The sequence below is a fragment of the Canis lupus genome, chromosome 7 (assembly GCF_011100685.1).
Source record: "Canis lupus familiaris isolate Mischka breed German Shepherd chromosome 7, alternate assembly UU_Cfam_GSD_1.0, whole genome shotgun sequence".
Taxonomy (NCBI): domain Eukaryota; kingdom Metazoa; phylum Chordata; class Mammalia; order Carnivora; family Canidae; genus Canis; species Canis lupus.
Window position 1 is genome coordinate 25,425,796 of NC_049228.1, and position 16,566 is coordinate 25,442,361.

Below are 16,566 nucleotides of genomic sequence, written 5' to 3' on the forward strand. Positions count from 1 at the left end.
ACATAAGAACCCATTGGCCTAGAATTAAAAGACTTTTGGTTAAAGGACTGCAGTACATATGTCTATAAAGTAATAAGATTTATGCCATTTATTTGTGGATGATACTGAGAAGTGGAAAGAAAATTATTTTCAAGGTGATTGATGAACCATGTTTACTTTCAGGATTTCCTTTCCTATTAAATACTGGAGAATTGGACACTTGATCCAAAAGAAGGAGGAGGATGAAACAGTTATGTTGTCTCATCTCTCTGTATTCCTGACTTCTGGTCTATTGGGAAGTGCCTTATTTTCTTATTAATCCAAGGACAGGTCTCTTCAGTTTGTACTTTATTGATGATAAAACCTCCTCTGGTTCTGGCAAGGCTTTGGTCACTAAACTTGACCATACTCAAACAAGCACGACCAGAACTAGTTACCATCTTAAAATTTGTCTCATACGATCAGCAAAGATTTATTAAGGGTGGAAGAACAGCCAGACCTTGTCCTGGAAACAGGATAGAAAGCTGAATGAATTCACCCTTGGACTAGTTTACAGTTTAGCAGAAAACACATCTGTAAATAAATAATTACTATATGGTGGGATAAGGTATGAGATAGCTTAGAGGAGAGATACAAGTGAACTATACCTGGAAGCATTGGACATGGTCAGGGAAGGTTTCACAAAGGAGGCAATATTTGTATTGAATCCTGAAAATGACCAAGAGTTTACCAAAGAAGAGTTGAGGTATAGGCAGTTGATGCTAGGCAGTATAGTAATCACAGTATTAGATTTGGGTGTTACAGTATTGCTCATATTGTGGTATACTTGCCCCTATTTTAGGTAACTGAACCAGTGGTCTTTTAGTATTTAGTCACTCTGTATTTAGTAACCAGGAGTCTTCCACAAAGAGATTATTTTTCTCTTAGAATTAGCCCCAATCCTTCCTAGTTCCATTTATGGTACCTTTTTTCCTACTTGGATTTCTAACATGTGACCTTCTGTATCCGTCTCCTGGGACCCAGCACTCATTACCAACGTTATGGGAAGACTTTAGGAAAATCCCTTTCTCTTCTGAATGCTTTTGAAATCATCTTATTTAAATGGTTTTTCTTCTTCTGAGAAGGCAATAGAGTTAATGTACTATGAGGATCTGTGTGTTTCTTTCTAGAAAACAGATCATTTCCAACAAAGGGATAAAACACCTGTAAAGGTGTTTTAAAAACATGCAAATTTTTTGTTAAAAGCCTCTATTTAGAAATATTTTCTTGTTTTTTTTTTAATTTATTTTTATTTTCTTGTTTTAAACCATGTATATTAAATAGAAAAAAAAAATAGATGTTACCAGTGGCCTATAACTTCAGCCTTGAGAAGAGCAATATAAGGAGCCAGACATCGCATTTGGAATGGCTTCTTGCTCATGCTCACAGCATCTTGTCAATAGATAGCTCCCTCCCCCAGCAAATCAGGGAGCCTGGATCTTTTGGCTGATTGAAAACTTCTGTCTTCAGACAAAAGGCAAGAACAATGAAAGTGGTATCAGGGTATTTCTTTTCTTCTTTTTTTGTAGTGGATAAAGGCACAAAGAAATTTTGGGCTAGTCTCTATCTCTTTGTTTTTGAAATCTCTCATTTGTTGTGATATTAAGAAAAAAGAAGTTGGGCCAAAGAGGAGATGTAATACCAATTTTGGCTGATCCTGGAGTAGTTCACTTCATGTTCTTTTTGATTCCCTTACTAACCCTTCTGTTAATGATATCCTTACAACTTGATGTAAAACAGACCTGGGATGGTGGGAATTTGGCAAGTAGGGAGTCAAGGAGAGGTTTCTGGAAGGAAGTGGAGGAATCACTATTCTCTTTTTCCCTACTCTGCTCAGTGACAAGCATTAAGGTGCTGTTTCCTACTCCTTATAAACCCTTTATTTGGCAACAGACCTGGGTTTGAGTTTGAGTCTTGCTTACTACCTATGGCCTTGGGCAAGGGATAGCCTCTCTGACCTTCACTTTCCTTTATTTTTTAATGGGGCTAACAATACCAACCTCATAGGTTCTTGAAGGGGTTGAATGAAATAGTAGTACATAAAGTGCCCAGTACATAGTAGAGTCAGGACATGTAATCATTCTTTTGCTCAATTCTTCTTGTAGTAGCAATACATGCCTCTTTGGCCAGTTAAATGAGTCATAAATATATCCTGTGGGTAAGTTAAAACAATGAACTTTTGACTTGATTATTTTAAGCCAGTGTGAAAAAATTTTAATGATACCTTCCTTGTTTTTCACCCTCATTGTAGTTGTCTCAGCAAGTCTAAAAAACAACTTTATAATTTGATGGGTCATGATTTCAGTTTTAATTCAAATGATTAATTTCCAAACCAAAGACTTACACAGTTGTCATAATTCATATGATTTTATTGACAATAATGCTAGCATAATTTGAGTTTACTGAAAATCCCTTAGACTAGAGTAATGGGTTTAATTGTGTTCCAAAATATTGCTTCTAGGGAGGTTGCTGTCTTCTTAGAAGATGTTGAAGAGCTCAGACTTCAGGATACCTTGCTGGTATCTTGCATCCATCATTTACTGGCTGTGCTCCTTGGGCAAGTTTTTGGACTTGAGTTTCCTTCTTAACCTCTCTGGACCTCTGTTTCCTCATCTGGAGAGCGAGGATTATGATAGTTCTGACTTCATAGGGTTTTTATGAACTAAATTAGTTTATCATATATAAAGTACTTAGAATAGTGCCTAGCTCACAGTAATTGTTCAAGATTTGAATGTCATTAAGATCTTCTGTTCAGTAAAACAGCCTAAAGCAATAGTCTTATTTGACCTGACCATCTTCATTCTATTTGTTAGGTTACACACTCTTACATTGTGCTGCAGCCTGGGGTCGTTTGGAAACTTTGAAAGCACTAGTGGAGTTGGATGTTGATATAGAAGCTCTGAACTTCCGAGAAGAAAGAGCTCGAGATGTTGCTGCTCGGTATTCCCAGACTGAGTGTGTTGAATTCCTGGACTGGGCAGGTAAGGAGGCCCACAGGTAGTAGTGTAACTGAATTAATGTGAATACACTCCTTGGTAAGTCATACATAGAAACTACCCCAAGTGAGTTGTCACACATGGAAACTTTATTTGTAACAAATAAGGAGATCACAGAGAAAAACTTCCAAAATGGTGACTCCTCAAGCAAGGGTCCATGGGTTTCTTTTATTTAGAGTTAGAATGAATATTTAAAAAGGAGATCCTGGTCATTGTTTGTAGAGGCAAGCATAAGATCCCACATGCACCTTAAGGAACATTCCTGTACATACATTGTATGTTATGTAAATGAGGCTTGTGTTCCTCCTTGGGTGGAGATTTTAGTATTATAATGAGGTAAAGGTAGTTGTCAGTCATTCTAGAAGTCACTCCATGGCACACCGGTGTAGGTGTGCATCAGGGGTTAAGCTCAAACTGGTCTGGGTAGTCTGAGCTAGTTGGATGCCTTGCAGGGCAGTTGCTATCACTTAAGGTGTGGTTTCGATTTCGGTCTGCCTGAGTTAAGAGATAAACTGCAAAGAAGAGATTAAGGGAAAAAGTAGGACAGAGATCTGTGAGGCCAAGCAGGTAGGCGGTAAAGGTCAGGTCTTGGAGTCTGGCTGGTGATAGTAGCAAATGGGCTGAGTGATGGATTTTTTTTTTTCCTGAGTTGTAGGTTATACCATCAACAAAGCAAGAGATGATTAGCATTTTCACCTTTTATCAAGATGTTTTATTTGTACATGGAATCACAGTCACTGTTGGTGATAGTGTGTGATATCTGCCTCTATTTTTCTATTTTGCTATTGCTATTGCCTATATTGTACTTATAGAAACTACATTTTGGAAGTTAGTTGATTGACTAATTTGTAACAATTTTATCAATAATTTCCTATAAGAATATATGTAAGATTTAAATTCAGGGCCATTTTCTAAGAGACTTAGGCAGAGTGGACCATTTTTTTTTTTTAAGATTTTATTTATTTATTCATGAGAGACACAGAGAAAGAGAGGCAGAGACACAGGCAGAGGACAAGCAGGCTCCATGCAGGGAGCCTGACATGGGATTCGATCCCGGGTCTCCAGGATCATGACCTGGGCTGAAGGTGGTGCTAAACTGCTTTGCCACCTGGGCTGCTCCCCCCCCTCCTTTTTGTAAAATGGCATATTTGAGTCATATATATATTTGCTTTCCCAGTTAGATACAATTATAATAATTTAAAAAGACTTCCCAGGGGATCCCTGGGTGGCGCAGCGGTTTGGTGCCTGCCTTTGGCCCAGGGCGCGATCCTGGAGACCCGGGATCGAATCCCACGTCGGGCTCCCGGTGCATGGAGCCTGCTTCTCCCTCTGCCTGTGTCTCTGCCTCTCTCTCTCTGTGTGTGACTATCATAAATTAAAAAAATAAATAAAAAATAAAAAAAATAAAAAGACTTTCCAGGAAAAATTAATCTATAGTATTAGAAATCAGAATAGCAGTTACCTTTCTGGCATGAGGGGAACTTCTAGGGTACAATGTCCTTTCTTTTTTTTTAATATTTATTTATTTATGATAGACAGAGAGAGAGAGGCAGAGACACAGGCAGAGGGAGAAGCAGGCTCCATGCAGGGAGCCCGACGTGGGACTCGATCCTGGGTCTCCAGGATCCTGCCCTGGGCTGAAGGTGGCGCTAAACCGCTGAGCCACCCGGGCTGCCCCAATGTCCTTTCTTGATCTGGTAACTGGTTGGTTACATGGTGTATTCATTTGTGAAAATTCATTGAACTGTACATTTATAATTTTTTGCACTTTTCTGCACGTATGTTAATGCTTCACAGGTCAAAAGCTATGTGCTATTTTGAGTTTTAGTGATATTTTGCTTAATGCATTTACACAATCCTGTAGAGAACATAGCTTAGAGATTCCAGGGAGATAATACCTGCGTAACTATGTATGTGTACACACACTGGTTAAAAAAATAGTACTTGTGAAGTTCACAGTGTTCATTTTGCATAGTTCTCCGCATTTATGCTGTCAGCAAGCATTTATTAAATGCCAACCATGATAATAGCATTATTGTAGGTACAACTGGTTGTTCCTGCCCTCTGGACATTTGTTAGGTGAGGGATGATAAGCTATAGACATAATACCAGAAAGACTATAATTAAGGGTTAAAATTAGCAGAGGAGGTGGTCCATGCTATGGGGTGGTTGGAGAATATGAAGTTCGAGCATATTGGAGTTGAGCTGGGCCTTGTAGAATGGGTAGGATCTTAATAGAATAGAAGGGGACAGGGTGTGAGCACAGGCTGAGGGTTGGGAATGAATGTGGCAAATTGGGAGGAGAGTGATGAGACTGCCTTAGTAGAATAGCAAGTCATAATTTGCCAAGGTAGGCTACAGCACAGGTGGAATCATAAAAGAGAAAGTACATGGGCTTTTGAATCAAATTGCTGGAGTTTAAATATTGGTGTCTCCACTTGAAACCTATGTGACCCTGGACAAGGTACTTAAATTCTTTAAACCTTAGTTTATTTTCCAGAAAAAAGGATCCAATAATAGTTCCTAACCTTTTGGGGATTGTTGTGAGGAATGAAATAAGATGATACAAAGCACTTCCCACAAGGCCTGGTGTGTGATCAGCACCTGAAAAATGCTACTGCTGTTATTACAGCCAGATTATACGCTGAAATGCCAGGCTAAGGTGTTTTCATTTCATTTTTGTTGCAATTGGGAGCCACTGAAAGGTTTTATGTAGAAAAGGAAGAAGATGAAAGTGGTATTTAGGAAGATTCATCTGGTAGCAATAAGGAACTTGCTTATCAGTAAAATGAGAAAGGACTGGGAGAACAGATAAAGGAAATTGGAGGAAAATAGCACATTTGGGAAGAAAAAGGTGAGTTATATACCTTGTGGATTATTTTACAGATAATTGTCCACTTGTCTTAAATGTTTTCTAGGGCAATATTTCTAAGAATACTTTCAATTTCATGGTTAGATCTGTAAGTAAAAAGAAAATAACAAATTTAATTGACCTCCCATGAATAGCTATTATAGCTGAAATTCACATTGTGTAATTTAAAATCCATTTTTGAAGAATGACCCATAGTACTTAAAAAAACACAAACCAGGGACAAATTTTACTGTAACTTTTCCGAAAAGGAACAGTTTGGAACTTATGGGTGTGGAGTTCCAGTGGTTTCCTTTTTCCTAATATCCATGTTTAGTTTGGCTCCTTACATTCTTAGGGGTATTATACATAACATTTACTAATAATTGAGATAAAAGGAGACTACAGTACTATAAACTAATATTCTGTTTTCAGATCAGTGATAGAATTGTAAGGATTGGAGCTTCATTGTAATGTAGCTGTGGAATGTCAAAAACACAAACTACTTAAGGAAACACTTAACATTTGTTTAATTCAGCCTAAAGAGAGTTTAAACCACTGCTATTTCTTATTCTAGTAATTAGAGTAGGAGTCACCTGGAGAGGTTTAAGTGATTAAAGACTCCTTATGTTGCCAGATGAACTGGGAAGATTTCCTGGCCCGGAGGCCTCTGCCTCACCCATTCCCGGGATATCATCACAAAGGCTCTTGGTGTCAAGAACAGACCAACCACAACGATTGAGTGGTGCAAGTAGGAAAGTTTATTAAAGTGAGAGTATATTCTTGAGATATGAGCGTAGGTGAGCTCAAGGGAGAGCTGCATGCCCTAGCTTTGGGTCTCTATCTTTTATTGACAGCTCTTAACTAGAGGGTGGAATATTCATTACTTGGGGAGGGGATTTCTTGGGAGCAGAGTTTTGCATATTTTCTTCATTACCTGATCAGGGTTTCTCACCTTCTTTGTCTTGGGCCTGTCTGGTTTAATCCAGCTTCTTATGGGTTTGTTTGGGAATGCTCATGGGACAGGTCTCTAAGTTTCCAGACAGTTGGCCAGGCATCCTGTTTAAAGCCTGTCTACTCCAATACCTACCCTAAAAAGAGTCTCCTCCACACTGTTGATAATTCCGCTATTAAAGATCAATTTCTTTGGATTTTTGAGATTTGGAGACTTTTCAAGAGTTCCCATTAAAATAAATTTGTATCAGTGTTCTTTTAGAGGGAATTGGTTAACAGGTCAGAACTCCAAAGGGTTGGAAGAAACATTTTTGGAGATGTACGAGTAGGGTTGTGCTAAGGGAGATTAGAAGTAAGGAGGAGAGTCTGGAAAATGGAATCATAAATAAACTTAATAATCCACAGTAACCTATGCAGGCACTATTCTATTACTTGTAAAGATTGTAGAATTATGACTGTTTCAATAATTTTTTTTAAAGAATTGTTTTTCAAAAGCTTTTTCCTCCCTTAGGTATTATGGGAAATATGTTTTTCTGGCATTTTCAACATGTTTTAAATCAAATCTTATGTCCTATTCCTCAGATAAGTCTCCCAATTTGTTTGGAAAAAAATATGGTCACCGTACTTATAAAAATTGAGGTGGCTGATCAACAAATGTATGGAGTATGTTCTAAAAATTGAGGTACCTTATCAACCAAAGCCTGATATTTTAAAAATATTAATACTTAATTCACCATTTGCCATAATGAAAATGGAAAATTTTATACTTTTATTTTTACTTTTATTTTTTAGATTTTATTTATTTATTCATGAGAGACACAAAGAGAGGCAGAGACATAGGCAGAGGGAGAAGCAGGCTCCGTGCAGGGGGCCTGATATGGGACTCAATCCCAGGACCCCAGGATCACACCCTGAGCTGAAGGCAGACGTTCAACCACTGAGTAACCCAAGGATCCCAAAAAAATTCATACTTAAAAAAAATTATTCTTTTTCTTAATATTTCCATACTATTTTAGTAATCTGAGATGGGAAATTAAAATTTTTTGTGTGGCCAAAAAATCTGTTCGGGAAAGTAAGAAAAATCACAAATTAATTTTATCTATTTATCTATCTGTCTATCTATCTATCATAGGCTCCATGCCCACGGTGCTTGAACTCATGACGCTGAAATCAAAACCTGAGCTGAGATCTGAAATCAAAACCTGAGCTGAGATTAGGAAATAGGCACTGAGCTATCCAGGCACTTCACAAATATTTAAATCAGAGATTTATTGAAACACTAAATCAAGATTCTATTCTAATTTTGGTTAATGATTAGTAATCTAACACACAAAAAAGAAAAAAACACTTAAACATGAAGAAGTGATTGTATACAATCTTTTTCTTGGTACTTTAGTAAGTATGGATGCTGTTTTAGCTGAATGGGAATAATTTTTCAACCCATACTTCTTTGGAAAGATTCAGTAAAGTTTGTGACAAAAAAAAATTACAAAGGCTCTCAAAGAACCATTTTTATCCACATGACATGAGTTGACATGACATGAGTTGTCTCAACAGATTTCTTGTGTAATCTTCATATTGAACTGAGCTACATTTGCACATGGATAGGTCTAGTATCCCCTGGCTCCTTCTCCTCCTTCATACTTCTTCCTCTTTAGTTTTCGGTGCTTGACTTTCTTAGCTGGAGGATGATGGGACACCTGATTCAGGTACTTGGTCATCATTGATGTTGTGGCCACCAGCCGGCAGAGTATTTGATCAATGTCATAGATGGACTGATTTTCCAGGTCATTACCAAATGTATCTGTGGAGGCTGTTTTTTTCAGCTAAAAGAAGAAAAAGATGATATTACAGATTTTTTTCTTACTGTAGTTCAAATTACATTTGTTTTCTAGATATGTACATTAAACTCTAAACACTACATATTATCTATATAAAAGAAAGGTTACTGTAGAAGAAAGGTGTAAATGCAGAAGAAATGCTCTTTTGTATATGCTCCCTTATAAATTTATAGCAATCATTCTCACCATCAACAAGCATTTAATATGTGCTTTTTATAAGAGCATTCTGCTGAAAGAAATTACTTGAATATTAGTTAAATGTTTTCTCCTTACTAAGCAGCCTCAATGTATAATGCAATCAAATCACAGTAATTTTATAAATATCTAATTCTTGTGAAGGTCAATGAGCTTTTAAGATTGCCTCAAAATACAGTGCCATTGGCAAAATGGGAAATTAGTTTAAGAGTACCATTTCCCAGAAAATTATCCTAACATTAGAAATTAGTTTACAGTCTATTTAAAAAAGGAAAATATATGTAACTTTGACATATTTATCTTTCTCAGATAGATCTGGAAAGGACTTAACAGATCTTTCATCCAGATATTTCATTTTATGGATGAGGCAGTGGAGAAAGATTGAATGACTTATACCTATGGCCCCAGACAGATAATGTCATCTCCTACCCATTCTACTCATTATTGCTTACTACATTCCTGATATATTTTGTAACTTGAGAGAGGATGAACTATATTAAGGACTTTCTAATTCAATACACATTTGTTGAGCCCCTAGTATGTGCAAGATACTGTACTACATGTTGAAGGGTGAGTGGTGGGGGGCAAGGAGATGTTACAAAGAGAAATAAGACATGCTACTTTCCCTCAAAGAAGCTGATAATCTTATGTTTTAAAGTCCTAAGTATTTTATAACTATTACTATTTGCATTACTAATTCACCTTTTTTTGATGTTTTTTCCATTTCATCCACAGGTAATGCACAGATAAAACAGACAAGATTAAAAAGAGAGCTTGTACTAAAATATAAAGGAGATGTAAAGAACCCTGAAATATATCCATATTAGCAAAATTACAGCATAGTTTGTCCAGAGGGTAAGGTAGACAGTGAGATGGAGAAGGCTTAACTTTCAGATAATGCATTTCTTCTGGAAAAATCTCCCATCCGACCTTTGTCCAGATTGTTCCATCACAAATGCAGAAGCTCTCCCTAAGGAAGCAGATAAACAACAGAGAAAATGTCAGGGATAGTCCTTGAATGGACATCCTTCGCAATTGGGGAAAAAAAATCGATAGCCAAAAAATTGGTCACAGAGCAGGATTGCTCTGGGAATCAGTTAATATGGTGCTCCACTCAACATTTAAGATCCTAGTCAGCAAATATACATTGATGATGTTATAATGATATAACATCATCAGTCATAGTGATTCAGGGATAAATTTAGTGATGTCATAAAGAACTACATTGGAACTAAAAGGTGTCACCTAGCCAATTACTGGGTTTCTTTTTTCTTTCCTTTTCTTTTCTTTTCTTTCTTTCTTTTCTTTTCTTTTCTTTCTTTCTTTTCTTCTTTTCTTTTCTTTTCTTTTCTTTTCTTTTCTTTTCTTTTCTTTCTTTTCTTTTCTTTCTTGTATTTTTGAGTAATTTCTACACCCAACATGGGGCTTGAACTCACAACCCCAAGAGTAAGGGTTGCATGCTCCACCAACTGAGCCAGCCAGGTACTCTTACTGGGTGTTTTAGGGGTATTTTTCCTCGCCTTTTTCTAGAATGTTTTGAACTTTCTCCCTTTTCTGAAAAATAAAGACTTTACTAATATTTTGCTTGCTAATAAATTCTGTAATCATATTAACAGAGTTTTTGTGGAAATAATTTACCTATACCTCCTTCAAGCTTTCTGAGGTATGGCAGTTTTATATCTACTTAAAAAGTTGCTACAGCCATACCATTTCACACAATTTAGCATCTGCTTCTATTTTTTTTCACTCTGGAATGTCCTTCCCTTTAAATAGTTAAGCAAATATTGAGTCCCTTCCTCCTTTAACCTATGTCCCTTTGGTGGCAATGTGGTACTGTCAGATAGTGGGTGAGGGGTGGGAAATTTGGTATGGGTGATAAAAAGATAAGACATGGACCCTGCCTTTAATGAGCTTACAATCTACAGGTAGAAGCAAAAAACAAGATAGTAAAAATTACAAGACAGACTAAACTAGAGCTAGCTCAAACTATAATCGAGTAATGGTTGTAAGAGCAATGGGTTCTACTTGGGGAAATCAGAAATTTCATAGAATAGTATTTGAGTAAGCTTTGAGGAATGAGTAGAATTTTAGAAGATGGCAATGCAGAGAGGGCATCTTAGGTCGAGGAAACATAATAGAGAAATTCTTTGTCAACATTTATATAGCAAATATTTATTGAGTACCTCTGTGTGCTAATACTGTTCTAGGACCTGAGAGTATATGCACGACCTGGTGCAAAACTAGAATCTTTATGTTCCTGAAGTTTATGTTCCTACTTTCTGGTAGGGAGACCCACAAAATACACCTGTCTAAATCTATAGATTTATGAAGTGCTACTAAGAGTAGAGTGGTAAGGGGGTTATAAAGTTGCCAGCAAGTGAATGAGTGAATGTATGTTCCTTTATGGAGGGCAAGCAGGAAAGACCTACTCTGATAAACTAATGTCTGAGCAGAGACCTGAGGAACTGAAAGAGTGAGCCATGTTGACAGGTAGCAATGTTCCTCTGTAAATAATGAGTAGACTCTCTGGATGACTGTTGGAAGGGACAGAGTTAGAAAGGTACTTTGTGGCTAGATGGATATCTGAGGGCTCTGTGTTTTATTCAGTAGTCAGTAGAGAGTCATTTGTAGAGTTTTGAGGAGAGGAGTGACGTAATAAACTTACTGGGTGGTTTACTGTGTCCCAGGCACTTGAATGCATCATACTTCATTTTGTTTAGTCCTTACAACAATCCTATGAGGACTGTACTATAATGCTTCCATTTTATAGGTGAAACATAGAGAGGTTAAGGTATTACCGTGGTCTGAATGTGTTCCCCCCACTCCCAATTCATATGTTGAATACTAATGCCCAATGTGATAGTTAATTAGGAGGGGTAAGGCCTTTGGGAGGTGCTTAGGATATGAGGGTGGAACCCTCACGAATAAGATTAGCATCCTTATAAGAGTTCCCACAGAGCTTCCTAGCCCCTTTCACCATGTGAAGACATAGTGAGAAGGTTCCAGCTATGAAGAAGAGGGCTCTCATCAGACCACAATCATGTTGTTGCCTTGATCTTGGATTTCTCAGTCTCCAGATCTGTGAGAAATGAATTTCTATTGTTTGTAATCTACCCAGTCGGTGGTGTTTTGCTATAGCAGCCTGAATACACTATATGGGTATGGTGGCATTAAGAGGATGCTGGAATAAACTCTTTTCTCTACCAAGCCCTCCAAATAAACATATGTTCTCAATAAAATCAGTGTGCTTGTTATACAAATGCAGTTTCATGACAAGTCCTTTAGTCTCATCTTTTGACTAATTCCTCCAGCCTGTATTGGAATTCTGCAACTACCACCAACTCTAGGTTACCCAAATAGTGGAGCCAAAATCTAAACCTTGGATTCAAGTTTAGGAATTAATTTTGCTTGCAATGTGAATGATGGATTTGAAGCTGTGAAGAGCTGGAAGCAAGAATAGTAGTTAACTGGCTCCTATACATGAATATTACTCCCAGAGCATCTGGGTGGCTTGGTCGAATGTCCCAACTCTTGATCTTGGCTTGGGTCTTGATCTCAGAGTTGTATGTTTTGAATTCTGTGTTGGGCTCCATGCTGGGCATGGAGTCTACTTAAAAAACAAACAAACACACACAAAAAAAACAAAAAAAACTGTTCCCGATGTGGGTCTGAATTTGACCTCCTTTATTATGTCCACTTTACATATAGATAAATGAGGCTTAGGTACTACAGATGACACAGTTGAGTGTTACAGTGATTTTTTTTTAAGTTTTTATTTCAATTCCAGTTAACATACAGTGTATATTAGTTTCTGATGTACAATTTAGTGATTCAGCACTCCCCATAATACCCAGTGCTTATCCCGACAAACACTCTACTCAGTCCCCATCACCTATTTCATCCATCCCCCTAACCACCTTCCCTCTGGTAACCATCAGCTTGTTCTCTATAGTTAAGAGTCATTTCTTGGTTTGTCTCTCTCTTTTTTCCCCTTTGCTCCCTTATTTTGTTTCTTAAATTCCACATAGAAGCAAAATCATATGGCATTTTCTTTTTCTGATTGACTTATTTCGCTTAGCATAATACTCTCTAGCTCCATCCACATCCTTGCAAATGACAAGATTACATTCTTTTTTAAGGTTAAATAATATTTCATTGTATATATAATGAAATATATATATACGTATATATACACATATATATTTATATGTGTATATACACACACACACACACACACACACACCACGTCAGTATAGTTGTCTATCAGGTGATAGATAGTTGGGCTGTTTCTGTAGTTTGGCTGTTGTAGATAATGCTGCCATAAACATCCGGGTGCACATATATCCCTTTGAATTAGTATTGTATTCTTTGGGTAAATACCTAGTACTGCATTGCTTGGTCATAGAGTAGTTCTATTTTTAATTTCCTGAGGAACCTCCATAGTGTTTGTCAGAGTGGCTGCACCAGTTTGCATTCCCATCAACAGTGTAGGAGGGTTCCCCTTTCTCCACGTTCTCACCAACACCTGTTGTTTCTTGTGTTGTTAATTTTAGTCATTCTGACAGGTGTGTGGTGGTGGTATCTCATTGTGGCTTTGATTTGTATTTTCCTGATGATGAGTGATATGGAGCATCTTTTCATGTGCCTGTTGGCCATCTAGATGCGTTTTTGGAGAAATGTCTGTTCATGTCTTCATGTTTTTTGGGTATTAGCTTTGATAAGTTTGTACAGATTTTGGGTACTGTTTATCAGAGATGTTAATTGCAAATATCTTCCCCCATTCCATAGGCTGCCTTTTAGTTTTGTTGATTGTTTCCTTCCCTCTGCAAAAGCTTTTTATCTTGACGAAGTCCAAATAGTTTATTTTTGCTTTTGTTTCCCTTGCCTCTGGTGATGTGTCTAGTAAGAAGTTGCTATAGCCAACGTCAAAGAGGTTACTGCCTATGCTCTCCTCTAGAGTTTTACTGGTTTCCTGACTTACATTTAGGTCTTTCATCCATTTTGAAGTTATTTTTGTTTACGGGGTAAGAAAGTGGTCCAGTTTTATTCTTTTGCATATTGCTGTCCAGTTTTCCCAGCACCATTTGTTGAGGAGACTGTCTTTTTTCTATTGACTATTCATTCCTTTGTCAAAGATTAATTGATCATATAATTTTGGGTTCATTTCTGAGTTTTCTATTGTGTTCTACTGATCTGTGTGTCTATTTTTGTGCCAGTACCATACTATTTTATAATATAACCTGAAGTCGAGAATTGTGATGTTTCCAACTTTGCTTTTCTTTTTTAAGGTTACTTTGGCTATTCAGGATCTTTCATGGTTCCATACAAATTTTAGGATTGTTTGTTCTAGCTCTGTTGGTATTTTGATAGGGATTGCATTAAATGTGTAGATCACTTTGGGTAGTATAGACATTTTAACAATATTTGTTCTTCTATTCCATGAGAATGGAATGTTTTTCTATTTATTTGTGGCATCCTCAATTTCTCCCATCAGTGCTTTATAGTTTTCAGAGTACTGGTCTTTCACCTCTTTGGTTAGGTTTATTTCTAGATATCTAATGGTTTTTGGTACAGCTGTAAATGGGATTTATTCCTTAATTTGTCTTTCTGCAGCTTCATTATTGGTGTATAGAAATACAAGAGATTTCTGGATATTGTTTTGGTATCCTATGAATTTTCAGAATTCGTGTATCAGTTCTAGCAATTTTTGGTGCAGTCTTTTCTCTAGAGAGTATGTTGTCATCTGCAGATAGTTAAAGTTTGACTCCTCTGTGCCAATTTGGATGCCTTTCATTTCTTTTTGCTGTCTGATTGCTGTGGCTAGGACTTCCAGTACTATGTTAAATAACAGTGGTGATAGTAGACATCCTTGTCATGTTCCTGACCATAAAGAAAAAGCTCTTAGTTTTTTCCCATGATACTAGTTGTAGGTTTTCATATGTGGCCTTTATTATGCTGAGTTTTTTTTCCCACTAGCCCTACTTTGTTGAGAGTTTTTATCATGAATGGATGTTGTACTTTGTTAAATGCTTTTTATGCACCCAGGATCATATGATTCTTATCCTTTTATTAATGTGGTATATCACATTGATTGATCTGCAAATATTGAATCACTCTTGCAGCCCAGGAATAAATCTCACTTGATTTGTTCACAAATTCTACAAAACATTTAAAGAAAAGATAGAAAATAAAGGAAAACTTCCAAATTTATTCTATGAGGCCATGATTGGTGGTAGTGAGTGATTCTTTTAATGTACTGTTGGGTTCTGTTTGCTAGGATTTTATTGAGAACTTTTGCATCCATGTTCATCAAGGATATTGGCCTATAGTTTTCATTTTAGGGGAGTCTTTATCTGGTTTTGGCATCAGTAATGCTGGCCTCATAGAATAAATTTGGTTTTTCTTTTCTGTTTTTTTTTGGAATAGTTTGAGAAGAATAGGTATTAACTCCTCTTTAAATATTTAATAGAATTTGTGAAGCTATTTGGCACTGGACTTTTGTTTATTGGGAGTTTTTATTACTGATTCAGTTTTTTTGCTGTTATGGGTCTGTTCAAGTTTTCTATTTCTTCTCATTTTAGTTTTGGTAGTTTATATGTTTCTAGGAATTTATCCATTTCTTTTAGGTTGTCCAATTTGTTGGGATATAGTTTTTCATACTCTTCTCTTATAATTGTATTTCTGTGGTGTTGGTTATTATTTCTCCTCTCTTGTTCATGAGTTTATTTATTTGGGTCCTTTTCTTTTTGATAAGTCTGGGGTTATAAATTTTAATTCTTTGAAAAAATGAACTCCTGGTTTCATTGATTTGTTTTATTGTGTTTTTTATAGCTTCCATATCATTTATTCCTGCTCTAATCCTTATTATTTTCTTCTTTCTGCTGGCTTTGGGCTTCCTTTCTTTTTTTTTTTTCTCTAGCTCCTTTAGGTGTAAGGTTAGGTTGTTTATTTGAGATTTTTTTTTTTTTTCTTTTTGAGATTTTTGTTTCTTGAGATAGGCTTGTATTGCTGTATATTTCTCTCTCAGGACTGCTTTTGCTGCATCCCAGATATTTTGGACCATTGTGTTTTCATTTTCATGTGTTTCCATGTATTTTTTAAATTTCTTCTTTGATTTCCTGGTTGACTCATTCATCGTTTAGTAGCATGTTGTTTAGCCTCTGTGTATTTGTGATCTTTCCAAATTTTTCTTGTGGTTGACGTCAGTTTCATAGTATTGTAGTCAGAAAATATACATGGTATGATCTCAGTCTTTTTGTACTTGTAGAGTCCTGATTTGTGACTCAGTATGTGATCTATTCTGGAGACTATACCATGTGCACTTGAAAAAAATATGTAGTCTGCTGTTTTAGGATGGAATGTTCTGAATATGTCTGTTAATTCCATCTGGTCCAGTATGTCATTTGAAGCCATTATCTCCTTGTTGTATTTCTGTTTAGATGACGTGTGCATTGATGTAAAAGGGGTGTTAAAGTCCCATGCTATTATTGTATTATCATCAATTAGCTCCTATGTTTGTTATTGTTTTATGTATTTGGGTGCACCCATACTGGATGCATACATATTTATAATTATTAGGTCTTCTTGTTGATTTATCCCCTTTGTTATGATACAGTGCCCTTCTTCATCTCTTGTTACAGTCTTCATTTTAAAGCCTAGTTTTCCATATAAGTATTGCTACTCTGGCTCTCTTTTGACATGCATTGGCATGATA

The 16,566-nt window shown here is 36.6% G+C and overlaps 2 protein-coding genes across 8 annotated transcripts in view; one reads left to right on the forward strand and one right to left on the reverse strand.

Moving 5' to 3' along the window:
* The window catches only part of ANKRD45 (ankyrin repeat domain 45), a 51,322-nt gene that overhangs the window by 19,995 nt on the left and 14,761 nt on the right, over positions 1-16,566 (forward strand). For 6 of the 7 annotated variants that reach the window (XM_038542497.1, XM_038542500.1, XM_038542501.1 and 3 more), the window contains one exon: positions 2,832-2,999. In XM_038542497.1, the coding sequence (XP_038398425.1) occupies positions 2,832-2,999 (168 nt within the window). Of the gene's footprint in view, positions 1-2,831; positions 3,000-6,499; positions 7,608-16,566 lie in introns of those variants that run through there. The other variant, XM_038542502.1, reaches the window with a different exon arrangement.
* On the reverse strand, positions 8,299-10,001 carry TEX50 (testis expressed 50). The gene is made up of 2 exons (XM_038542504.1): positions 9,555-10,001; positions 8,299-8,642 (listed from the first exon to the last, which is right to left on the reverse strand). The coding sequence occupies exons 1-2, from the start codon at positions 9,876-9,878 to the stop codon at positions 8,427-8,429; spliced, it is 540 nt and encodes a 179-aa protein (XP_038398432.1). The 5' UTR covers positions 9,879-10,001; the 3' UTR covers positions 8,299-8,426.